Source organism: Lethenteron reissneri, chromosome 43, assembly GCF_015708825.2.
Source record: "Lethenteron reissneri isolate LAM-NWPU_2019-01 chromosome 43, ASM1570882v1, whole genome shotgun sequence".
In the NCBI taxonomy this organism is placed as follows: Eukaryota; Metazoa; Chordata; class Hyperoartia; order Petromyzontiformes; family Petromyzontidae; genus Lethenteron; species Lethenteron reissneri.
The window spans coordinates 4,754,293-4,781,659 of NC_083821.1; the positions used below are offsets into that span (position 1 = coordinate 4,754,293).

Consider the following 27,367-nt stretch of genomic DNA (forward strand, 5'->3'; position numbering starts at 1 on the left):
AAAAACCCTGAGGCAAAGATTCAGTCACCTTGTGCCACACAGGGTCGGGTGCCACTGAGTGGTGTCCTTTCAAATATGTTTACATAACAGGTGACAATGTAAGTCGCTCATCGCACGTAAGTGCTCTGAGATACCCCCGGTCGATTCAGCCTTAAATGAATGCCTGGTGTGCAATGTATCTAACATCACTACTCGGGAGACAAAGGCGGCCGGGTGTGGTGCTGGCCATCCACCCTCTCATGTGTAGTGTCGGCCTTCAACGTAAGGTGCAAAAGAAGTTCAATATACTGTACATACATAAATGGCCCAACATCATGTGAAGCCTATACGGGGAGATATTTGTGTTTGTATTTGTGCGTGTGAGCATGCTTGCATCTGTGTGTTGGGAGTTTGCACGGGAAGAAGCACATGTGGTGTATTTGCCAGTCATCTCTGTCAGTCAACCCATGACACCTGGGTCTGATCTGTGACCTCCTGCCAGCAGCAAGCCTTCAACACTTCACGTGTGTAAGCGTGTATGAATAACTTCTTTGGCAATGCACGTGGCCAAAGGAAGGACGACACGTAAAGCAGTTATAAGGAAATTAGTTTTCAATCGAGATGATTTAAAGGGGCACAGCTCCAGTACAGCGGTGGCCAACCGGCATCTCCTGAGCCTCATGCGGCGTAACGTAGAACACACTATCACAGTATCAAAGAATAATGAATGTCTCCCGTGCTGTGCCGAAAACCATCAATATATACACAGACACTAATATATGCATTTGGCTCTTTGCAGAACTTAATGGTGTTCTTTTTAGCTATTGGTCTGTTATAAGGAGACCACCCCTGCTCCAGTGGCATCCCAATAACGGAAGGAAGAGCGTTCCAGACGGCCGCAGAAGTTCCTCTAGCCTGAAGGTGCACCTATCCTGGCACAAGCGCGATGCCAACGTCACCGCCACTTCGTGGCGAACGGCGGTGGTTTGCTGCTGCTGCTGCTACTGCTGCTGCTACTGCTGCTGCTGCTGCTACTGCTGCTGCTGCTACTGCTGCTGCTACTGCTGCTACTGCTGCTGCTACTGCTGCTGCTGCTGCTACTGCTGCTGCTGCTACTGCTGCTGCTACTGCTGCTGCTGCTACTGCTGCTGCTACTGCTGCTGCTGCTACTGCTGCTGCTACTGCTGCTGCTACTGCTACTGCTGCTGCTACTGCTGCTGCTGCTACTGCTGCTGCTACTGCTGCTGCTACTGCTGCTGATGCTGCACACTCACGCCCGTGGCGGTGTCGTTGATCACGCCGCTGCACCCGGCCAGGCAGGGGCTGAAGTAGGTGATCCCGTCGGAGCCGCACACTGGCGAGTAGCTCCCCGCGCGGCACCCGCAGCGCACGTTGCAACTGCCCGTCAGGTTGCGCTGTCGCACGGTCAGCGAGGGTCTGCACAGGGTAGCGCAGGGGAGAGCCGGTCAGCCGTCTCTTTCTCTTTCTTTGTTTTACGATCAGAAGAAATCAAGGAGATGCTCGGTGTAGTCGGCACTTTGCTTTGTTCATTATTTCGTTTTTTTATGCTTTGCTCTATGTAACCCCCCCTCCCCCCATTTTAAATGAAAGATTTCATAAAAGTTGTCACGTTCTGCTCTTCTTACCCCTTCCCTATCTCTCTACTCCCTCTCTGCCCCCCCCCCCTCTCTCTCTACCCCGTCTCTCCCTACTCCATGTCGCTCTCTCTCGCTCTATATTTTTTTTAACTACGACAAGTGCTGCATCTGCACCCAGCCATTCTCGCAGTCCAACGGCCTCCGACGGGTAGCTCATATCTCTCTCTCTCTCCTCGACGATCGAGGTGTCATCGCGGCCAAATCCGACGCTGGTGTGTGCGCGCGCGTGTGTTGAACTTCTTTCGCGCCACACGTAGTCATCCGTGCCAATCGGGGGTTGCTCGTGCCACCGCCGCACCGCGTCGCACCCTCTCTCTGCCAGATCCGCACCGCCGATGCTGTACAGCAGAGACGCAAAGCGACCTCTGAAATCTGCCCTGACAGTCTCCCACCATATTCTTTGGTTCTTTTGGTAAAGTCACGTAGATATTAAAAAAAAAATAAACTCACTACGTTTCGATCGCAACACAAGCGGTCGCCATCAGGCACCTGATGACGACCGCTTTTATGGATTTATTTGTTTATTTTTTATTTTTTTTTATCTACGTGGCTTTACCAGAAAGAACCAAAGAAACATGAATTCCTGCAGTCACGAAAGTTTTAAGTCATAAGTCTCCCACCACCTGAAGTTTGCTCTTCTCCCCTGGTCGCCGGACTATCGGAGACCACTCCGAACCCCGTGTCGGCAATCGGTCCTCCCCCTGACCCACCCCCCTCGCGTTCTGCACAATGCGTCCCACCCAGCGCAACCCTTAGTTGGCTGACCATTGCCGCAGCGCTCACCTGACCTGCATTGTTCTCCACCGTGATCCTGCTGCACTGCCCGCCCTGTCTTGCCACGACATTGCCGGCATCCGTCTCGGACATCTGTTGCCGCTAATGGTCATTCTTGTTGCTGCTGCTGCGTCTGCTCGTACCTGTGCTGCTACGCTTTTACTGTCGCTGCTGCTGCTGCTAACGACGACAACGACCAACTTTCAATCGAATACGAATTCACGACGAGGAGTAGAAAGGGGACGTGGGCAACATAGAGGCCCCCCCCCCTTCGTTACCCGGTGGTGTAGGGGATGCTGATGCCCCCCAGGCTGATGCTCTCACAGCCGACGATGAAGAGCGTGGAGAAGCAGAGGAGGGAGACGCCGCTGCAGCAGAGGGCGAGTCGCGCGGCCTCGCAGGCGCTCATCTGCAGCCGCTTAATGATGTAGCCGCCCAGCAGGAGGCCCACGCCGGCGCCCGGGACGATGACGAGTCCTGGTCCAGCCGGGCACAATCACAACCAGGGGCGGTTTCTTCATTAGGGCGATTGGGCGACGCACCACCAATGTCATTCAACCACAGAGTCACGCTAGCCGTTACTGTGCCTCTGGATATAGTCCAATCAGCGTCATGTCACGTTCTGTGGAGTACCGCCTCTTTTTGGGCGATTTCACTCCGGCTGAGAATCGCCCAGAGTGTTCCCATAGACTTACATTCAAAGATGTTTTGTTTCGAACGGCGGGCGCTGCAATGCATTCTCTATGGCTTCCGGGAGGGCATGCACTAACGTGCTTACGTCATCATACGTGCTTACGTCATCATACGTAAGCACGTTTCAGTCAACAATATTATTTGTCGCCACCTAGTGAAATCTTTAATAAAAGAAACTGAGTGGATTGTAATAATAGTGAGTATAGAAACAAACAAGATGTATTGTAATAGTCACTTTATTTTTCATTAATATTAAAGAAGTGAAGTTGCCTTTACATGCTTAAGCTGTTAATTTATCCATTGCATGGGTGGACCTTATCCTTATCAATCATCCAGACATTTGCCCCCCCCTGAGAGATTTTGCAGGAGCCGCCACTGATCACAACCGTCCCGTTCGAGCATTTGGTGGCAGTGCTCATTTGATTTTTTGGCGGCCGTCGTCCAGTGGTGGGAAGTCCACGTTCCCATGGCGAAAGTGGTCGTCGATTTGTCGGAATGTGCACGATGGGCTGCGATTCAATCGAGTGTGCGCTTGTGCCACCTTTGCCCGCGCCATTTAACACGTGCAACAAATCCTGTTGGTGATGCTGCTGCAGCTGCTGCTGCTGCATTGCCCAGTGGCGCACAAGCACAATTAATATAAACACTCAAACACATTCACCAACGACGCTGCTTTGCCTTAAAAAAAAACGAAAATATATAATCGGCGACATGTCTGGCCATTGCTCTTCTTCACCGATGTGTACATCAAATGTCCCATGCAGAAGGATCACTGCCTAAAACGTCACCCATTATATATTTATATATAGTTTTAAGGCCACAGTGTTATTGGCAAATGTGTTGAGTTTATTGCATTAATTCTAGATTTGAAGCTTTCGTGACTGCAATAATAATACATATTAGAATTTTTTTTAATATTTTTATTATTTTATTATTATTTATTTATTTTTACCTACGTGACTTTACCGAAAAAACCTAAGAGTATTTATTGCATTACATTGTTGCTAATTCCCCACAATAGCTCGCAAGCTGCCTAGCTCACTTGCAACAGGGCCTGCAGTGCGGTCGGCCCCACTGAATCTCCTGGGCGTCTGTGTAAAAGAGCTTCATGGCTCATCGGATTTTTCCATGATAAATATTCAGATTTTTTATTCTGCATCACGTAACTGCGGCGACATCACCCCAAAAACAGCACGTTTGACCGCACCTCGAGTATCACAGTCGGCGGCGAATGCGGCACCCGAATTTCTCTTCCTTCGATACATACGACGATCAGATTTGCATTCTGACGTTAAGTATATGAACCCCGCGTCGGAACTGACCCTGAGGGCTCATCGGCTGACAGCTCAACAACTAATTTTAACTTTCTTCGGGCCGCCTTTTAATTGATTTTGCCCAAATGGAAATTCGGGGAAGTTAATGTGTATAGTCGTACGGGGTGGGGGGGGGGGGGCATTCGCTGTAGTTGGTAGCCATTAGGCTCTCACAGCTGCTATGCTACTCAATTCGCAGAGTAGCCTTCTCGCTGCGAGGAGATGACATCATTTCAAAACAAGCATCGATTGTTCGCAGTCATCTGTGTCTTTGTGCACGGCAGCAGTCAGTGATGGTGGCGGTGATGATGAAGCGTTTTACCCATCGACCTCCACCAACCCCCTCCCGCCATCCACCCTCCACGTCTCCATGGCCACTCGTTTTGTCACGAATTGCACAATGAGTGGCGTCAACGGAAGCTGCTCGGTGCAATTCAATACGAGAGTTTGCCATTGATCATTCGTTGGCAAGACGCTTTCTTTCTGTACTTTCACTTCTTCTCCGGGAACTTTTGTGTAAGACGAGACATTACTGTTAGATGCTGCTGCTGCTGCATTGGCAGTGGTGCACAATAACAATTCACAACAATGACGAACACTTAACTAATAACCAGTCAATAACACTGTGACCTTAAAATGAAAAAATATAACGGTTGACGTTTCGGGCAATCGCTCTTATTCATGTGGCCCCCAAGGACACCAGCATGGGAGACGGTTGTTGTGAATGTGCAGTGCAAAAAAACAAAAAAACAGAGGGAGATTTGGAGTTGAAAGAGAGATGGAGAGAATGTGTCGACAATTTTTATGTTCACGTATCAACATATTTCATCTGGATCATCCCTTGAGGTGGAACATCTCCTGTGCAAAGGGTGCCCAGGGTATCAGGTGAAACAGGCGTCGTGGACTCGTGATGACTCGTACACACACACACAGAACTTAGTGAGTGAGATGTACAGAGAGGAATTTGAGAGAACACGCGAGAGATCGATTGATAGGGATTGCGAGAAAGGTGGAGAGATACTGGAGTATTGCAGAGATGAAGAGTGATAGAGAGGGGATGGTAAGAGAGATGGAGAGAGACTGGAGAAACAGAAAGAGAGAGAGATGGTAAGTGAGAGAGGGTGGGAGAGACTAGAGACACAGAGAGATGGTGATACTGGTAGGAACCTCCTGGTTACACCAGCCCACTGGGGATTATTGTGTCCGTCCGTCCGTCCGTCGTGCAGGGAGGGGCTGGGTGGGGAAGGGCTGGGTGGGGAGGGTGGGGCTGGTTGGGGAGGGGAGGGTGGGGAGGGGCTGGGTGGGGAGGGTGGGGAGGGGATGGGTGGGGGGTGGGAGGGGTGGGGCTGAGTGGGGAGGGGCTGGTCACCCCGTAGTGCCCTTATAAAACTCAACGTTTAACCTACTCACGCCGGCTTGTGCCCGCCCTCACAGTCGGGCATATTTGCGGAATACACCACGCCGCCGTTGACCCCGGCCATTGACTGAGAAACCCAACGTTCCTACCAGCTCCCTCCGCAGGAATGTGATAAATGTTAAGAGCGAGAGAGAAGGTGAGAGAGAAGTGGTTAGAGGGACGAGGAGTGAGAGAGAGAGATGGGAGAGAAGCGAGAGGGAGATGGTCAGAGAGATTGGTGCGGGAGCGAGAGACAGGTAGAGAGAGACGGGTGAGACAAACACAGATGGGCAGAGAGAGAGAGAGAACGAGCGAGAGATGGAGTGAGAGAGAGGGAGCGAGTACCGGTGTAGGTGCTGGCTCGGGAAGCAGGGACTCCGAACTGAGACTCGATGAACTTGGGGATGAAGGTGATGAGTGCTGTGACGATGGCGCACTCGGCCGTGTAGGAGAGGCTCACGAATAGGAAGGGCTTGTTGGCCATGATGCGTATCGCCGCACGGGGAAGCTCTGCACCGCAAGCACACAAAGACGAAGATCCCCCGTGTAGCTTACGCACACTTTTGGGGCAAGCGCTGTTAGTGAGCACCCTGTGAAGGCCGCCACATCACACAGGTACTCATTTGAGGCTGAGTCTACCTAGGGGAGGTCCAGGACCGTTTCAGATGTTGGCCGTGAGAGGGAATCAAACTCGGGTCGCCTGGTTCGTAGCGCAGCGTGCGAACCGGCTAGGCAACGGCCCCCCAATGAAGCACAAACACACACAGAGACACACACACTCGCTTGAACAAACACACGCGTTACAATACACCACTCAGCACTTGCAGTTTCCGTTGGCAAGAGCGTTGCTGCTCAATTAACCGCTTTAGCATGACGTACGTAACATCCCTATTCGGGCAAGTCAGCAGACCTAACGGCGGAGCAGGAGCAAGAGTAACATTTTAAGAGGTGATTGGGCGGCTCACAGGGCTTGTAATTCTCATGTGCAAGAGTAGCAGCGCTGATATTCCTGGGTCGTAATTTATGGAGCCACCTAAGTGGAGACGACGTTACGGTCTCGACCTCGACACGACCTCCTTATCACGATGCACCACTCTGTCATTATAGAAAATGCGAGTCCGCGTTACAGATTCATCATTTGTACTTACGTTGAACTTTTTTTCTCACCGTACGAAGCCGACCGCACGGTGAGCCCGATAGAAGTGTTCACAGGAAATTAGCCGAATCATAAACAGAAGGCAGAAATTTGGCCACTTTTCTCAAACTGTCCGGCCAACAACAAAGAGGCTCTGGGAATATCTCTTCACCTTCAAAACTGCCAGGACAAATCGTGACATTTGCCGAGCACCCCCCCCCCCACCCCCCAGCCATGCTACCGCAAGCGGTCACCTCGCATGTCCTCGCCAAAGTTCATCGTTGAGGTTCGCTGGGGGACGCGCCCTCCTGCCTCCGTGGCGGGTGACGGGACGCTCACGGCGATGCTGCAGACGCTGGTGCAGGAAACGGCGGAGTCCTGGACGCTGGCCGACTCAGCCTCCTCCACCTCCTTCCTCCTCCTCCTCTCCTCCTCCTCCTCCCCGTTCACTTTGCCCGCCGCCTGCTGCTGCTGCCGCCACCGGAGGTCATCGGGCCAAGTGAGACTCGTCGGAGGCCCTTTGGCGTTGCTGGAGGCGCGGGGAGGCAGCCGCTTGGGATACGCGAACATGGGCACGACCACGAGAAGCATGGCAATTGAGCAGAGGAGGAAGCCGCCCCACCTGGAGCACGGGGCGGAGGGGGTGGCACGCCGGGGACACGCGGCACAGGGAGCCGTTAGCGGGGCGGCAACGTTGCGATGGCGGGAACATTAATTGGGTCCTTGACCACGTCTCAGGCCCTGCCTGCCCAGGCCCTTCTTGCCACACAGCGAGAAGGGCCTGGGTTCGAGTCCCGGACTCGGAAGTCTTTCTGCATGTAGGTTGTATGTTGGCCGGTTTTGTGCCATCGCAAAAAAAAAACCCACGTACAATGTAACTGGCATTGGCCAAACATCCCCAAACACTGAAAACATTACCTTAAAAGTACTGTACCTAATTGGGATTACACACATCAGCAACATTCGCACGCGGATGCAAAAACATGGCAGGACCCGCCTGAGATTCAGTGAGGATTTCCTGGATAAGCAAGCGTCATCGTGAAATAATAACAATACTATCCTGTTCCAAACAGAAAACTCAAATGCGTACAATCGTCAGACCTCGCACACACTTAACCTTCCCAGCCTACCGTCTTGACCCCTATTCTCAGCTCCACGGTGGAGTTTGCGTATTCACCACCAGAGATGGCTCCCCGGTTCCACACCGCCCTGACCTTGAGATTCCTGGCACTGTTCTGGATCTGCTGTGGGTGCGTGACGCTGTGCTGTACGTCTTCATCACCGTCATCATCACTCTCACTGGAGGGGTGCCTACATCATCATCATCATCACTCTCACTGCAGGGGTGCCATCATCATTATCACTCTCACTGGAGGGGTGCCTACATCATCATCATCATCACTCTCACTGCAGGGGTGCCATCATCATTATCACTCTCACTGGAGGGGTCCCTACATCATCATCATCATCACTCTCACTGGAGGGGTCCCTACACCATCATCATCATCACTCTCACTGGAGGGGATGCCTACATCATCATCACCTTCACTCTCACTGGAGGAGTGCCATCATCATCATCACTCTCACTGGAGGGGTGCCTACATCATCATCATCATCACTCTCACTGGAGGGATGCCATTCATCATCATCATCACCTTCACTGTCACTCGAGGGGGTCCCTACCAGTTTCCAATGAAGCGAGGATCATCCTGGCTCAAGGAGCTCTGCTCCCCCGGCCACTCGGGGAACCCGATGAGGAACCCCCCGAGCAGGTACCCGGCAGCAGGTCCCAGGGCCCCCATCACGTAGAGCGCCGCTGAGAGAGGGGTGGGAGGGGGGCAGAAGGCATCCATCGTTAATCCAAATTTGCCAATTTCGTTAAATTACACGGCAGATGACTCCGCTTGGGATGAGGCACATGGTAACCAACGTCGTCCGGCAAAAAAAAAATCTCCCCTCAAGCCCTCTCGTGGCTAGCGGACATTGGGATTTAGCCTCCTGAACACACAGCCATACGAAATTATGGAATAGATGCGAATTCGGAGATCATCGGCCCCCCAACTGGCAGACTAATGCCCATCAGCTGGTCAGGTGTGCTTTGCTCACCTTGTGCCCACAGTGACAGCTGCCACTTGAGGGGTGGGTGCCTTTTCATATGTTTGAGATGAGATGTAAGGTGGTTTGAGATGCCTTGGCACATTGAGAGGGCGGGGGGGGGGGGGGGGGTGGCAGGATGGTCTATAAAAATACATCATATTTTGAGATCCTTGGTGAAAATCGCTATATAAATGGAATTATTATTGTTAGCGAGCAGCTATTAAGGTCAGTACGGCACGCGAGGGTGTGAAAGATCAGGAAAACGCCTCCCTCGTGTTCATTGTTGAGCACACCGTACTAAGTATTATTTCTAGGCTGAGCCAATGTCGAGAAGGCCCAAGCCAGTCCCGGATAGCAGCTGGCGATGGTGGGCACAAACAGCAATTTAACCTGGCTCACAGAGCTCATGGCGCAAGGTGCTAAACCACTGCCCCATGCCACCACAGCCACCACCACCACAGACGTTAATACAAACAAGGGGAGAGGGGCAGAGATACATTAAGAGTGACAAGATGTTCAAACAGGGATACAAATAGAGCGATAAAAGGACAGCGACAGACGCAGATCGGTGTGGAGATAGGACACGTAGAGAAACAGACCAGAGACGTGTACTCTACCTCTCTTGACTCTACATCTCTGCCTTCCCTGTGTTCTATGAAAAAAGGGCCATTGCCCGAAACGTCGCCAATTATACACATTTTAAAATGCCACAGTGGTATATTGATGAACGTGTTCAGTTTGGAGTTTGCTCATCGGTAATTCAGCACCGTTATCAACGCGACAGCATCAGCAGCGCCGCCAGAATAATTTCTTTAATTCACGAGACAGACGGGCAGAGGTGAATCCGTCTCATTTACGCCCAATCCTCTCCGGGGGGCGGGATGCTGTGCCCGGTGCAGAGGTGACATCACACTCCGCTCCCACGAGGCTCCACCAACGCCTGTTACCAAGTGACCCCTGCGTCTCAGCATGAATACGCCTCGTTCGTTTGTTCTCTCAGCCGTAAACAATGTTGCAATCGCTAGGCTAGGACTGCAGGAGCAGAGGGCTCATTAGTTAGCAGCAGTAGGAGCAGCATCATCCATCATCATCATCAGCAGCAGCAGCAATACCATTGACGTCATCATCAGCGGCAGCAGCAGCAAGTAGCAAGGGGAGAAATATATGTTTCATCAGCAGCATTAGCAGCAATAGTCAATCGCGTGCAGGAGGGCAGTAACTATAATTACGCCAACACTTTCAATAACCCTCACTCCTTGGTATGTATGTCGAATTTCTTTCGCACCGTACGTTGCCCACCGTGCTCATCGGAGGTATGTTACAATTGTTGTAAAGCGCTTTGGGTTAATTCGCCGCGTACATCTGCATAGGATAGGATCAGCAGTGGCAATACATTTGTCCTCATCAGCAGTGGCAGCAGCAGCGTTAAGAGCAACAACATCACCACCACCAGCATCACCACCACCAGCAGCATCAGCAGTGGCATATCTCAGCCCTCTGGGATCACTTTGAACGACTTGAGCAATCTTCATGCGATGGAAAGACAGTCCACCGCCAAGGGACCGCGACATTTCCACCCCTGGCTTCGGGCTGCCAAAAGTGATAACGTTGCCTCATTAACCATAATCATGATCATCAGAACCATCGTGACTCTGTCATGGCCATTACCACCAGCAGCACCACCACCACCCCATTCATCAACAACAGCAGCACCATCATCATCAGCAGCAATACCATCATCATCAGCAGCAGCACCATCATCAACAGCAGCACCACCATCATCAACAGCAGCACCACCATCATCAACAGCAGCACCATCAGCAGCACCACCATCATCAACAGCAGCACCATCATCAACAGCAGCACCATCATCATCAGCACCACCATCATCAGCAGCAGCAGCAGTACCATCATCAACAGCACCACCATCATCATCAACAGCACCACCATCATCAGCAACAGCAGCACCATCATCAACAGCAGCACCATCATCATCAGCACCACCATCATCAGCAGCAGCAGCAGCACCATCATCAACAGCAGCACCATCATCATCAGCAGCACCACCATCATCAACAGCAGCACCACCATCATCAACAGCACCATCATCATCAGCAACAGCATCAGCGGTGGCATTTCACATCGACAAGAGCGTGCAATTGTACACGGCACTAAGTCAAACCTTTGATGTGCTAGAGCGTGTTATTTAGGCAAACGGGCAACAGAGGTGACCTCTAGATCCAGGGATCACGGGCAGATGTGGCCACTCTCGGGTACCCAGCCCAAGGCGATGGGTTTCGCAACAAAACGGGAAAAACATTTTTGACAATTATTCATTTCACGAACATTCAAACGCCACCTCGGGCTAAAGGCATTCCACATTTGACAACTCGGCAAAAGCCGATATCTACGTAAAAACGTATCAGAATCAGACTATTTATTTCTACTGGTGTATAGCAGTTTTTATTTTACAGATGTTCAGTAGCTCTGGGTAGCAGCATTTCAAAAACATGTGTGGACATACGGCAGTACTCCTTTTAACGACGGAGATTGGTTCAATGACACCGGTCGCTAAGTGATTCGGTCGTAAAGCGAGTATAGGAAATACACGTTAAAGGCTTAATTCGTTACGATAGCATCGAAAGTTACCTCTTTTCACCCATAAAAGTACTTTATCATATTTAAACAATGGATATTAATACATGAAGATACTAACAACATTATAAACACATAATATTATTAGAAACATGGTGACGCAATGCATGAATTAATATTTACTGTACCTGCAACAGCACGTCGTTAACAGGGGAATGGTCGGTAAGCGAACACATTGGGCTCTATGGAGGCACTACACTACTATACACTACACTATACACTACACTATACACTACACTATACACTACACTATACACGACTATATACTACACTACTATACACTACACTACTATACACTACACTATACACTACTATATACTATACACTACACTACTATACACTGCACTATACACTACTACATACTATACACTACACTACTATACACTACATTATACACTACACATTGGGCTCTATGTAGGCACTACACTACTATACATTACACTACTATACTACTATACACTCCACTACTATACATTACACTACTATACACTCCACTACTATACACTACACTACTATACACTACACATTGGGCTCTATGGAGGCTCGTGGTCAAGCGAGTAGTCGTTAACAGGGGTAGTCGTTTAGAGCGGTTCTACTATACACTATACACTACGCTACTATACACTACGCTACTATACACTACATTATACACTACACATTGGGCTCTATGGAGGCTCGTGGTCAAGCGAGTAGTCGTTAACAGGTGTGGTCGTTAAGAGGGGTTCTACTATACACTATACGCTACACTAATATACACTACACGAATTTACACTACACTATACACTACACATTGGGCTCTATGGAGGCTCGTGGTCAAGCGAGTAGTCGTTAACAGGCGTGGTCGTTAAGAGGGGTTCTGCTATACACTATACACTACGCTACTATACACTACGCTACTATACACTACATTATACAGTACACATTGGGCTCTATGGAGGCTCGTGGTCAAGCGAGTAGTCGTTAACAGGCGTGGTCGTTAAGAGGGGTTCTTCTGTACATGTTTGGCACCAGTTATTAAGGATGTAGCAATGCATCGATTCATCGATTCACATTGATGAGAATCTACGATCGCGAGAGATGCATCAAAGCCCTGCGCGAAATCATTGACGTTTCCCACGATGGATTTAATTCGCATTCATTCTACGAGCCGTGTACTTCTCTCCAGTGGCGGCTCCTGCAAAATCTCTCAGGGGGGGCAAATGTCTGGATGATTGTTAAGGATAAGGTCCACCCATGCAATGGAAAAATTAACAGCTTAAGCATGTAAAGGCAACTTCACTTCTTTAATATTAATGAAAAATAAAGTGACTCTTACAATACATCTTGTTTGTTTCTATCTCACTATTATTACAATCCACTTAGTTTCTTTTATTAAAGATTCCACTAGGTGGCGACAAATAACATTGTTGACTGAAACGTGCTTACGTATGATGACGTAAGCACGTTAGTGCGAGCCCTCCCGGAAGCCATAGAGAATGCATTGCAGCGCCCGCCTTTCGAAAAAAAACATCTTTGAATGTAAGTCTATGGGACCACACGGGGCGATTCTCAGCCAGAGTGAAATCGCCCAAAAAGAGGCGGTACTCCACAGAACGTGACATGACGCTGATTGGACTATATCCAGAGGCACAGTAACGGCTGAGATTGGTGGTGCGTCGCCCAATCGCCCTAATGAAGAAACCGCCCCTGCTTCTCTCTCTCTCTCTCTGTGTGTACTTACAATTCCACGCGATTCCACGTCATCTGTGCCCACTCTGCGCACTTCTCAGATGTAATTTCCGCTTCTTTGTTGGCTGAACATGATATGAACCGTATCTCTGAGCAAGGTTTTATTGCGCTGATGAAAAAAAAGTCTTGTACAGGAACATTGCTACGTTGCTTATATATATATTTTTTTCTGCTGCAGTCAGGTTTAGCCAGCGAGGGCATGAAGATAATGCATCTGTTTTTTTTTTCTTTAAAAAAAGAAGGAAATCTAGGAAAAGTGAGAGAGAGAGACTCAAATAAGACACAGACAGAGATCCCACGTATAGCCTGTAACAGACTGTTGGGGCGAGCACCTATGAAAGCTGGAACAGCACACGAAGAGGTGGGTGGCCAGCACCACGCCCGGCCGCCTTTGTTTCTCTAGTGCCGATGTTTACACACCGCACCAGGTACTCATTTGAGGCTGAGTCGACCTAGGGGAGGCCCAGGACCGATTCAGATCATCACTGACGTTGATGGTCGTGCACGGGAATCGAACTCGGTGATTCTGCCGGGTTCGTACCGCGGGGCGCTGTCCGCTTGACTTCACAGACGCCCACTGCAACGTGATGAGGAGAACACGCAGCTGTTATTTGAGAAATCACATTGATTGCGTCAAAGTCAAGTGGGCCTGGGTGGGGGAAAAAAAACATCGGATGATGGCCGATGGTCAACAACAACTGTGAAACGCTAATCCTCCCCCCTCCTTCCTAACTTTAATTTAATTAACCCACGAACCCTTAAATCAAATCCCAACAGCATCAAAGTTCCAGATTAATGACCAACACAATAACACCATAATACAATCTAGGACAGGGGTGGGGAACCTTTTTTTTTCTGCCAAGGGACATTTGGATATTTAAAACATAATTCGCGGGCCATACAAAATTATCAACTTAAAAATTTGCCTGTTAGTTTTGGTCAACATTTAATTAACTCACACCCCTAATGTGATCGCTGGAACTGCTTCTCTTTGGTGAGGCGTGTGATGTTAGCTGGTATTAATGATGTTGCTACTCGCAACTGCTTTTCCAGGTTTGCTCCTCGATTTGTTGAATTTCGAGTCCCGCCTGCGGATGCCTTGGCAGGGCCAGACCAAATGATTTGTCGGGCCTTATACGTATTCTTAGATTTTTTTCGGTAAAGTCACATAGGTAAAAAAAATTAATTAATAAAAGTAAAAAAATATATATAATAAAATAGAAAAAAATATTACTTGATAACAGCTATCGTGCTGTGACGGTTCCACCTGAAGACGGAAGCTTGTGTTGCCTCCGAAACGTCGTGATTTTTATTTTATTTTTATTTTACTTTTATTAATTTTAATTTTAATTTTTTTCCTACGTGACTTTACTGAAAAAACCTGAGAATATGAATCCTTGCAGTCACGAAAGCTTCAAATCGGGCCTTATACGGCCCGCGGGCCGGACGTTCCCCACCCCTGATCTAGGAAAACCTGCTCAATAATCCAACCGCTAAATAGCTTCACACGATTAAACTAATCTAACCTGCCAATGGACAACCAAATGAGGCAACTGCAATTATTCGATTGGTTCGCCTGCCCGGGCCGGCCTGGTAACTTCTTGGCATCTCGTTACGGACCCAGGCCAGGATGCCCTTCTACTCAAGAGCCGAGCGTTTATCCACGCCTGATGATGCTGGCCATGAACCTCGAGCGAAACGTCTAAACCTGAACGGTCAAATAGTGAGCATTGCGTAGACTCCAGTTTGCCAGTTTTGCTGAACAAAAAAACGAATTCGAGTGGCAAATTGTCCCCCCATGTAAACAACTCGATTTGATCGGCTCTGTCGGGTGGTGGAAGGTTGTAGTTGGTTTAGTTGGTTAATTAGCGAACTCTCAATCTGCTTGTCCTGGTGAGGGTCGCGGTGGCAGCGTGTTGAGTAGCACGGTCCACACCTCCATTTCCCTGGCGACAGACTCCAGCACGACACTACTACACTATACACTACACTATACACTACACTATACATTACTATACACTACTACACTATACACTACACTATACATTACTACACACTACTACACATTACTATACACTTCTACACTATACACTTCACTATACACTACTACACTATACACTACTATACATTACTATACACTACTACACTATATACTACTACACTATACACTACTACACTATACACTACACTACTATACACTACACTATACACTACTACACATTACTATAACTGCTACACTATACACTACTATACATTCCTATATATTACTACACTTTACACTACACTATACACTACTACACTACACCGACTCTGGCTCTTCCTAGGTAATTCCCAGGTGTTCCCAGGCCAGCCGAGCGACATCGTCCCGCCAGCAGCAGCAGCAGCAGCGTGGTCCTGGGCCAGCCCCGGGGCCTTCACCCAGCGGGCCGTGCTGCTGCTGCTGCCCCGTAGAGTTACAGGGGGAGTCTACCGGGGGGCATCCTTACCAGGTGCCAGAACCACCTCAACTGGCTCCTCTCGATCCGGAGGAGCAGGGGTGGCTCGACTCTGAGGTTCTCCCAGATTACCAAACTCCTCACCCGATCACGGAGAGTGAGCCCGGCAACCCTGCGGAGAAACCTCAGGGCTATAGTTAAACAATAATTACACGATGTCCTATTTGTTAATTTGTGATTATATTAATTTGGAATGGTAGCTTTTTTGTTAGAGTAATTCTACTTCTATGCGTGACTATCTCTCTCTGTATTTTTCCATGTCTGTGTCTCTCCCTGTGTTTGTTTCCACGTCTGTCTGTTCTATTTGTCTCGCTATCTCCCTTTGTATTTGGATGTCTGTTTCTCTTATGTTAATTTTGTGTGAATTCCAGATCATTTATTAAATTTTGACGAACAGAGGTGGAAGCCGGCGATCCGAGTTCGATTCCCGCTCACGGCCAACACCGGTGACGATTTTCTGAACCGGTCCCGGTCCTCCCAAATGTCGATGTCTCTGCAGTATCTATCTCTCGTATCCATCTCTATCTGTGTATATGTTCGTGTGTCTTTCTCTCTCTCTCTGTCTATGTCTGTCTCGGTGTCTGCCTCCCCGTCTCCCCACCACGTCTGTCCATCAGGGCTCCTACTTCCACGTCTGCGGCCAAAGTCGCCCTCATCTGCAAGACGGACAGCAGCATCGCAGCAACGCGCTCATCATCCCGACTCGAGCGAGCCCCTTCTAACCGACGCGACGAAGTGCATTGCCTTTTGAAGTTAATGAAACCGCGCACGAGTCGTCTATATTTAAATCGCACTCCAGACAGGGCTCAGAGCAAAGTCGGACAGGGTGGATGGGTGGGAAGTGGTGATGGTGGGGGGGAGGAGGGAACATGTATATCAGCTGCGATCAAGTCACGGGGGGGGGGGGGGGTGTGCGGATGGCAGTTGTGGGGGTTGCGGTGGAGGATTATGGCGACTCCCACGTGGCATTCACAATTCAATCCTCCAATCCTCGATGCCTGGGGGCGATTTCGCAAAGCGCTCGCGATCCGCGGGATGATGCACTGCCGTGGCACCACGTGGCCCGCTCTGTGTACGAGCAGCTCGGCTGCTATGGGGACAAGAGGCACCGCGAGCTGGTCGCCCAGACGTCGAACCGACTGCCGCTGCGGGCACAACAACAGCAACAACAACCGCCATTCGCCACAAAGCGGCGACGACGTCACCACGGCGCTTGTGCCAGGCTATGTGCACGTTAAGGCCACGTGAAAGTGTCGAACGCCCGCCGGAAGGAGCTCTTGGGGCAGACCCAGAAGGTGCTCATGGGTCGACTGACTGAGATGACCGGGATCAATTCGCCACACTGCTGCGCGCGCGAGCACACACACGCACGCGCAAACACACACACGCGCTCACGCGCTCACAGACACGCGGTACACACGCACGCGCGCTCACAGACACATGCGCGCACACACACGCACACACGCGCTCACAGACACGCGCAAACACACACACGCGCGCGCACACACACACGCGCGCACACACACGCACACACGCGCTCACAGACACGCGCACGCACACACACGCGCGCACACACACACACGCGCGCACACACATACGCGCGCGCACACGCACGCACGCACTGACGGTGCCGGGTTCGCCTGCGAAACCAGCGTCCCGTTTCATTTTGATTCACGATCGCGTTTCAGCGCGGTGACCCCTTGAGATGGCGCCCCTCGTGTGCAGGGGCGTCCAGGGGTGTCCGGTGACAGCAAGCAAAGAGCAGGGAGAGATGGGTGGAGATCGCCAACCCGATGCCAAAATGAACCCCTGGAAAAGGTGGGCCAGGTCTCGTCGGATCTCGGAGGCTGAGGCGGGTTAAGCCAGGTCAAGTCGTCGGATGGGGAAGTTTGCCTGAGGCTGTAGGCTTGCGCTGTGAAATGGCATGGGGATGGCAGTGCGGCAATGGATTCTTTAATCGATATTGTTCGAAACTCTAAGGTGATATCCTCTCGTATCCTTGGGGGGTCCCCCCCCCACACCCTAGCCCCAGATATCTGAGATTCCTCCCACATGAAACCAATCTCACATTGATGGAGGTGGTCGATCACTTCAGAGCAGTGACCCGCCTGAACAAGTCTTGAGACACGGTGTGGCTCTCCCAGGTTAATAAAGGACATCACTTTCATACAAAACACTAAAATAATAATTACACAATCGCCTGGCTAATACAATCAAATTGCCCCCCCCCCATCCCCCTCTCCGCCTTGAGAATCGGGCCACGTGTTCCAGTTAAGAGATCCGTGGTGTGCAGATGAGACTCAGAAAGGTAATAAGTATAACCCGTAAAAACAAAGTTTTTCACTATAAATCCTTTATATGCGTGGCGGCTAGAGTCCTCTCGTCCTCTGGCTTGAGATGGCTGCCACCTATGGGTCAGATGATTGCATTGCACCATTAAGCAATTGGTAATTAAATATATTTTTGTCCTAAAAAGTGTAAAATTTTGGAAAAAATTTTTCACGAACATTAATTGTCACGCACAACGAGTTTGTGTGGAAAATGTCAGCTCGATTGGATCACGGGAAGTGGGTTAAAAAAACGACCGAAAGATTTGCATGGTCCTAAGCAAGCAAGCGAACTTAATATAAAGGATTTAAAAACCATTCATTTCGCATGCTTGGTTAAAAGCAGACGCCAATGGAATACAATGATTAAGCGTGCAAGTTGATCGGCGGATGGAAAGTTAATGTATTTTGGGTGATTAAAATAACTGCTGTACGTTTTAATTTTTCTAACCCGTTCGTATCCATTGGTTATGAACGAATGTTCAGGGCCCTTCAGCAGGCAGGAATGTAATATTAACGCAGTGGTTGACAGGGAAACACCGCACACAGCAATAACAACAATCATCAACAAACCATAGCGTGCAAAATTAATGTCATGAGTTTTTTTTGTTTGCACCGATATTTTGTATACGGGACAGCCAATTCAACATCTCCCGTGATTGCGTTTACTCTGTGCGGAACGGTCAAAACGTGCGTGGACATTGCGACTCGATTGGCGTTGGCCACGGACTTTTATATGTGTTTAAAGAGACTCGTGCCTTGTGGATGAAGGCCACGTGACAGTTACTCGCGATATTACGTGACACACACACACACATGACACACACACCGAGGATAGAGACATCGATCACCCGTACAGCTTTAACAGACTGTGTTAGGGAAAGTGCTCTTAGCGGCAAGGCATGCGAGCGGGTGACTGGCCAACACCACAACCGGTCAGGTACTGAATTTAATGCTGAGTAGACCTAGGGGAGGCACAGGACCGGTTACACTCATCACCACTTATTGATCATGAACGGGGATTGAACTGGGGCGCCGGGTTTAGTAGTGCAGCGGCTCGAGCACTGCACGACCGCAGGCCCAACCATTCCACAGATGCACACGCACGCACAAACCAGTCCGCCTTTGTCTCCCTCGTGGCGATATTTATACACCGCACCAGGTGCTCATTCGAGGCCGGCAAATACAAAGACACACACACACACATTGTTTGACAAACACACATGCGCACACACACATCACATGCAGATATGGACACACATTCCGAAAGGCCAGACCACGCATTCACTGGACACAGGCATCCACCGAGAGAGAGACACACACACACCAATGGGAAATGCTCATGAATAAATGAACGCTTCTCAACACTTGACTGTACGCCAGCGACGCTAGCGTCTGCACGGGGTGGGCTGCCCGCCAGGCTGACTGGCTAAGGTGGCTCCATGACCCCCCCCCCGTCCACTGGCATCGATTGATTTTTTTCGGGGAAAAACAGAAAGCGACTTCGATCCTCAAAGCACCCACAGCAGCAGTGGGCAGCAGCACCGGCAGCTACGTGTCTGTGTGTGTGTCTGTGTGTCTGTGTGTGTGTGTCTGTGTGTGTGTGTCTGTTTGTGTGTCTGTGTGTGTGTGTCTGTGTGTGTGTGTCTGTGTGTGTGTGTCTGTGTGCGTGTGTCTGTGTGTGTGCTCTGTGGTGCGGTAGTGTAGCGGTTAGCGCACTGCACTACGAACCTGGCGACCCGGGTTCGATTCCCGCTCACGGCCAACACCGGTGATGATTATCTAAACCGGTTCCGGGCCTCCACTAGATCGTCTCAGCCTCAAATTGAGGTGTGTAAAACATCGCCACTAGGGAGACAAAGGCGGACGGGCGTGGTGCTGGCCACCCACTCCCTCGTGTGCCGTGCCGGCTTTCATTGGTGCTAGCTAACAGCACTTGCCCCTAAAGTCTGTTCAGGCTATACGGGGGGATCTTTGTCTTTGTGTCATTGTGGGGAGCGGTAGTGCAGCAGTTAGCGCGTCGCGATACGAGCCCGGCGACCCGAGTTTGATTCCCGCTCACAGCCACCAACACCACTGACGATCATCTGAGCCGGTCCAGTGCCTCCCCTAAGTCGGTTCCGCCTTAAACGAGTACCTGGTGCGGCGTTTAATCATCACAACCGGGGAGACACACCCCCCCACCTTCCTCCGCTTCATAGGTGCACGCTCACAGCACTTGTCTCCAAACCGTCTGTCAAGGCTACACGGGGAATCTTTGTCTTTGTTTCGGGAAAGGCGATACGACCCCGCGGGGAGCTTGCGCGTACTTCAGCGCCGACTTGGGAATAGTAACAGAGTGAGGGGGTCTCGGTGACCTCTTTGGGGCAGAGGAAAGCAGCTTGAAGGACAGACGACGCATTGGGGGATTGCTCTGCCAGGGATACTCGCCCTCCCACATGCCCATGGCACGTGGCACCAAAGCGGATTAATTCAGGACACCGCTGCCAGGTCTGACTTTGGGGGAGTCGGCAGATGGGTATTGGACAGGAAGGGCCACAGGCATGGCTGGGACTGCCGCGGGAATGCTGAACATTCGCGGACAGAATATGAGTGGGGACACAGAGCTATAGAGAGACGGGGGGGGGGGGGGGTACATTAACAGACGGACACGAAGAGATAGAGATCTCCAGGCCCTGCGAGTTGATTTCCGTCTCCTTCTTCACCACCTTCCATCCATGGCCGGGTTAGGTTATGCTATCCCAAGCTAAAAATCTATTATTCTTGTCATTGTTTTAAATCAAGAACACACGGTGTGACCCCCCCAGTGGGAAGATGACACTCGCCCCCCCCCCAATGACGTCGCTTGCAACCAGCCCCCCCTCCCCCCATTGCTATAGTGAGCCACGCTGGGGCCACGGAAATTGAGCTACAAGACCCCAATTCACAATGGGCCAGGCCCAGTGTTGTCCTCACGAAATTATCAGTGTTGTGCTCACGACATTATCAGCTCAGGGGGTGCGGCAATCAGTCAGATGGGGCCCCAATATTTGATTCTTTTCTCACAGTCGCACACCTAGAAGCCACTATGTGTCGCGGCTCCTCCTGACTAAATCACGCCGTCGTTACGCTCACGGTCTCGAACATTTAACGCTGTGGGGGCGCTCTGCCTTTCGCAAAAATGCAGTCACTACAGCTTCGTAGTACCTCGTTGCAATGTTACCTTCACTGCTCTAATTAAATTCAAATAATAAGTGTAACATAAACGAAAGCATTTTAATAATAATAATAAAAAACAACCCGTGTTTAAAATAAGTTTTTGTTCTCTTACACCGTTGTCGAAAACATATTTCATGGCGGTTGCCTAGGGGGCCACAACTCGTAGCTTTGGCCACTACGGGTGGGCAAGGCAACCTCGGCCCCCACGCTGGTTACACTCCTGGTCAGGCCGCCGCTGAGCTCAAATCATTCCCCTGTGGGAATGAGCGGCGGTCGTGGCGAACACGGGCAAGATGACACACGGGGGAGGGAGGGCGTCTCACCCGGGTAGAGGGACACGTTCTCAGATTTCACCTGCTCGTACAGGTACGATGGGACAGCCGTCGTGGGGAACACGGGCAAGGGGACACACGAGGGAGAGAGGGCGTCTCGCCCAGGTAGAGGGACACGTTCTCAGGTTTCACGTTGTCGTCCAGGTACGTGGGGACAGCCGTCGTGGGGAACACGGGCAAGGGGACACACGAGGGAGGGAGGGCGTCTCACCCAGGTAGAGGGACACGTTCTCAGGTTTCACGTTGTCGTCCAGGTACGTGGGGACAGCCGTCGTGGGGAACACGGGCAAGGGGACACACGAGGGAGAGAGGGCGTCTCGCCCAGGTAGAGGGACACGTTCTCAGGTTTCACGTTGTCGTCCAGGTACGTGGGGACAGCCGTCGTGGGGAACACGGGCAAGGGGACACACGAGGGAGGGAGGGCGTCTCACCCAGGTAGAGGGACACGTTCTCAGGTTTCACGTTGTCGTCCAGGTACGTGGGGACAGCCGTCGTGGGGAACACGGGCAAGGGGACACACGGGGGAGGGAGGGCGTCTCACCCAGGTAGAGGGACACGTTCTCAGGTTTCACGTTGTCGTCCAGGTACGTGGGCCCCAGCGTGTAGATTGGAGCCGCGCCCATCCCCACCAGCAGCTGGGCCAACACGAACAGGGCCATGGCAATCGTGCGCTCACCGCCGACCCCCTCCACCTGGAGGCCGACACCGCACGCGTACTCGCCTCCCCCGGTGGCCGTAGCCAGCGGGGTGAGGGCGTGGACGAGGCCTGCTCCTCGTAAACACACGCGGAGAGGGAGGGAAGGGAGCATCGGTCACCGAACCTAAAGGGCCTGTGGCTGACAGTGGCCGTCACAACAATGTGTATGGCATCATCGTCGTCATAATCCCGTGCTTTGGTTTTTATTCTGATTTCCTGGATCTTGTCCTGACCGATGTCTGAATCGGAATCTTTGTTTAGACTTCAGGAATCTGGTGAGATAATTTTCACAGATGTAAAATATTGGGTGGGTCTGTTTGATGCAGCTTCCAAGCGAAACGTCACGCATCTAATCGCTCAATTTTCGTCGAGTTCTTCAAATCCCCCACCGTGAGCTGACACAGCAGTAATTGGCACGTCGTTCCGCCTGTACACGTAACAATGCAATTCGCTTGGCTGTGCCGGGTGGCGGAGGGTCTTAGCGACACAAACTTTGCCAGATCGTTATGTGAACTTACCCAAAAAGCAATCACAAATCACCATCATCATATGGCCTTTCAACCAACTAATCAGAGACTACACGGGACGAATGTTCTTATGCTGTTTTTTCGTGGATTTTCTGTTTGCACATAGTCACTTTAAGATGTATTCTTGTTCATGTTTTTGTTTTTTTGTTTGTTGCGGTTGCACCCGATGCAAGAGGCGAATGGCTCACAGGGCTCTACCTAATAAATAAACTTGAAACTTCCGCCACGTATCTCCATCTCTGACCGGTGTTCCTGTTTCGTTCAATTTCACTGCGCGTCCTTCTACAAGTCTTTCTCAACGTCTCCGAATCCGGCTCTCGGCGTGCCTCTGCTCCTGTTTCCTTCCACTTCTGTGTGCGCCATTGCCGCGCGCGGGATCCTAGCCGAGCACACCCTTGCTCTGCATTGAATGCGTTAACGTAGTCATGTAAACTCGCATTCATTGGCAGGTAACAACTTTGTATAAAGAGGACCGCAGAGCTCGGTGAGGGAATTTTTTTGGGTGCCGGATCTCCATTCGGCTGCTGCCTTTCCCACTCTTTTTCTGTTCTCTCACGCCTCGATGTCATTCTCTCTCGCATAGACAGCGAGCAAATAATGGGCAGCACGGAACAAGTCGAAGTAAAATATTGTTTTGGTGTTTATTTAATTTTGAGGATTAAAATATAATCTGGTAAGTCTGTCTATTTAGAAGGCCTTAATCTTTTCTGAGGATTGGACTTCGCACAACTGCACAAATAAACCCGCGCGTTCGGCCGGCAGGCTCATGGACTCATCGCACTGGCACGCAGCGTGACGTTCACCGTAAAGTGTTGCATAAAACGCTTCTTGAAATCATTTGTGTTGCCAATCTCCTGCCAAAAAAAAAGAAAAAAAGCTATAACGCGCTGGTCAATTCGTAATTGTTACGCCGCGTGGTAAGTCTCATTGCGGGTCTGTTTAGGGGCCATCCATTGAGTAGGTACGCAAAATTTTGTCAAAACTTGACCCCCCTCCCTGTACGCCCGCGTACTTTTTACACCTCTCCCCCCATCCCTGCGTACGTACGCCTGACGCACCCCCCCCCCCGAATCCGATAGAACGGCCGATATTTAATCCACGCAGAAACCATCAAGGATTACTAATATTTACGTGTTTAAGCAAACAGATAGTCCACCGCCGGCTGCATTAAATAATTAAGTCGCGTACCCTGGCCACTTATTTTGCTGAGCTGCGTGCTAGCTCGCAGTCAGGGGTACGATGGCACACGAGTGACACCTCTCCCACAGTCCCACCTCTCCCGGCAGGACTTGTTGTCTGACAGCTGAAGACACTGAACTGTGGCTCATTTGAAGGCCAATGTAGACAAATTATTATCGAGGCTTCATCCCCCCCCCGTTTCCTATGCGTACGTACATTGTCAGTAGACCCCCCATACGCAAGCGCAATTGGGTTAACCCCCCCCTCCATGCGTACGTACTAAATGGATGCCCCCTTAGAAGTTTTGTTGTTTTCTTGACCACGTGACGTGTCCACGGGTCAATTGGAGAGACGTTAACACTTGCAGAGGCACGGCAAGTTTTCCTCTCAGCTCAGCTGGCTCCACATTGAGTGTTTGATTTTATTTAAAATACTGACATGTTTTCACGTCCCACCGGCCACACGGCATTCTCTGGGGGTGCATAGTTTTGGCAGCTTTGGCTAAACTGCAAGCAAACCGGTGACGACATTCGATGTCATGCTTGCTTGAACTAATGCTGGTGAATGTTTTCTTTTTCTTTTCAGGTAAGGACATCTTTATGAGATCTCTTTTACCAGTGGCAAAATATAGTGGTAGGTTTTTACCCTTTTAAAAAAAGCAAGCAAAAAGAAGCAACTCTAATAAGGACAGTGCATATTATTATCATTATCAGAGTTGCTTCTTTTTGTTTGCTTTTTTTTTACTACTTGTGTTATTGTGGTTGTGGTTATTGCAACCATGATTCATTGAATGAAGGTGTCAGTTTTGTACCAATTTAAAAGGGTAAAAACCTACTACTAAGGACATCTTTGTTAGATATGGCTCCTTAGTTCGACACAAAACCATATACAGGGTGGCCCAAAAGTAAGGACACATCGGGATGTTTAATTTATTTTAACACTGGCATTAATACACATTTAGTTTAATTCCTTATCTTAAGATTGCATCTATTATCATAGTTTATCGAAATGTTTCTTCTTCCTGAGGGTTCACCTCAAATGTCGTTTAAAAATCTCGACCAAGAAGCCTGAATTAATTGAGATAAAGCAAAATTGCTAAATGTTCAAAGATTACACCAACATCTTTAAACAAAAACACAAATCTCAATTAATTTCAAAAGATAATTTGTGCACGTATTCATGTCAATGGCGGTGAGTTTTAACATTTGTTAAAATGAATGGAATAACCCTATGTGATTTGCTAGTAGAAATATAGTCTAACAACCCTATGTGTCCTGCATTTTGGCCACCCTGTGTAACAGAACATAATAATTAAAATATGAGTAAAAACTAAATAAAACAAAGATATTTGGTGCTTAAATTCTCTGCAACAGCGCTTTTGGATGTGTTGTGCTGTGTAACTCTAGTATGGCAACTTGGCACCACACCTCTGCACACAGCACGTGCGTAATATAGACTGTGTTGCTGTGCAATTATAAGCTCAACCAACATCACACGCACGAAACGCATCCGTAATTACATTTTAGACGACAATAATTAATCACGTGTAATTCGGCAAACATAACCTGGTCAGGAACGTGCGTTGCGAATACAATGGGCAGGCCTACAAATTGTGTGGAGGCTCATGACTGTATTCATATTCTTAGGTTTTTTCGGTAAAGTCACGTAGGAAAAAAATAAAAATAAAAATTAATAAAAGTAAAATAAAAAATAAAATAACAATCACGACGTTTCTGAGGCAACACAAGCTTCCGTCTTCAGGTGGTCCCGTCACAGCACGATAGCTGTATCAAGTGAGAGAAATTCCAAGAACACAGTATTTGTATATATACTGGTTGATGGTGGGAGGAGCCAAGGTAGGCCCTGACTATTATTTTTGTGAGGTTCGGTGCGGTTGAAGCACGTTGTTAGGCATGAGCCTTTGTTGTGTAAACTAGGTGCGGATGATGTAAAGGTGCGTGTAAAAGGGACTGAGCGTTTTTGTTATGTAGAGATGATGCGGCTGAAATCACTGCGAGGAAATGAGTCTTTGTTGTGTAGAATAGTTGACTGAGCCTATTATTATGTAGAGGTGGTGTGACTGTAGCTGTTGAACGGTGACTTTGACCACTCATGAGGAGGGCCTCCTGGTGGCTCAGGGCTCAGAGCAATGAGCCGGCACAGCGCTGAGGACCTGGCCTCCACTCCGGGTTTCAGTCAGCCGTGCTTCAGCCAGGATAACGCGTGTCGTGGGATCTGATCAATCTCAGACTTCGTACGGTGGAGAGTTGATCCCAAATGTCTCTATGTCAGCGTCGAGGTTGGTGAGTGAGCCAGTGGATTGGTTGGCTTCAGGAGTAGCCTGCTGGTGGATATCTCAAAACGCTACGAGATAAATTATGGAATAGGGGGGGGGGGGGTTGAGCGTTTTGAGATTGGTGACCACAGCAGTACCGATGATAGTGACGGAGCTGCTGATAAAGGAGCTGACATCTTTGCTACATCTGCTGACTTGTGCCCCGGTGTCAATAAAGTTAATCAAATTTAAACCCGGTCTTTCTCTCTCTCCCACGCACACACACACGCACCCCGATCGAATTAGACGCACCTCCAACTTTACACTTCGCAACACACGTGGCAAAAGCGCGTCGTATACTCCGTACAATGCGGCGAGCATGCAGGCTATGACTCGCATTCACAGCGGGCGACAACTCGAGCCGCATTGTACGACGGACAAGCGCAGATCGTATCGTTGCTGACTCTGCCGAGCGTTTCACATTCGTTTAAAGTTCAACATTGACGGTGTATTTTCCCACCTCCCCATTTAAAGAAGGTTGCAGGGTTGCTGTTGCTAATATCATTGACTACTCCTACTGCTACTGCTGATAATACTAATAATTCACATACACGTGTGTTTGTGTGTGTGTGCGCAGCAATATAAATAGGTACAGAATGGTGAATCGATCGCTATTGTGAGCAAAGCGTTGGGTAATCCTCATCACGCATCTCCCAAGACGACGTCTGGCCACGTCGTGCGAGAGGTCCTCTCGTGACCCTGCAGAGTGGCTCTCGACAGCTCACTCGAGCGTGAGGCCCTTCCGCGGGCCGAAGCGTGAGCGAGCCATTGCAGGGGCTGCGCCTTTGACACATTGTTGTTGTTGTTTACGACGACGACACAACAACAGCAAGATGTTTTTTTTCTCCA

At 49.8% G+C, this 27,367-nt stretch overlaps 1 protein-coding gene across 1 annotated transcript in view; it reads right to left on the reverse strand.

The window, feature by feature from the left end:
- LOC133353252 (solute carrier organic anion transporter family member 5A1-like) overlaps positions 1-27,367 on the reverse strand; it is a 34,655-nt gene that overhangs the window by 6,738 nt on the left and 550 nt on the right. The window contains exons 2-7 of the mRNA XM_061569351.1: positions 22,322-22,546; positions 8,632-8,764; positions 7,203-7,570; positions 6,159-6,323; positions 2,690-2,888; positions 1,254-1,416 (exon numbers count right to left, since the gene is read on the reverse strand). Of these exons, the coding sequence (XP_061425335.1) occupies positions 1,254-1,416; positions 2,690-2,888; positions 6,159-6,323; positions 7,203-7,570; positions 8,632-8,764; positions 22,322-22,546 (1,253 nt within the window). The remainder of the gene's footprint in view (positions 1-1,253; positions 1,417-2,689; positions 2,889-6,158; positions 6,324-7,202; positions 7,571-8,631; positions 8,765-22,321; positions 22,547-27,367) is intronic.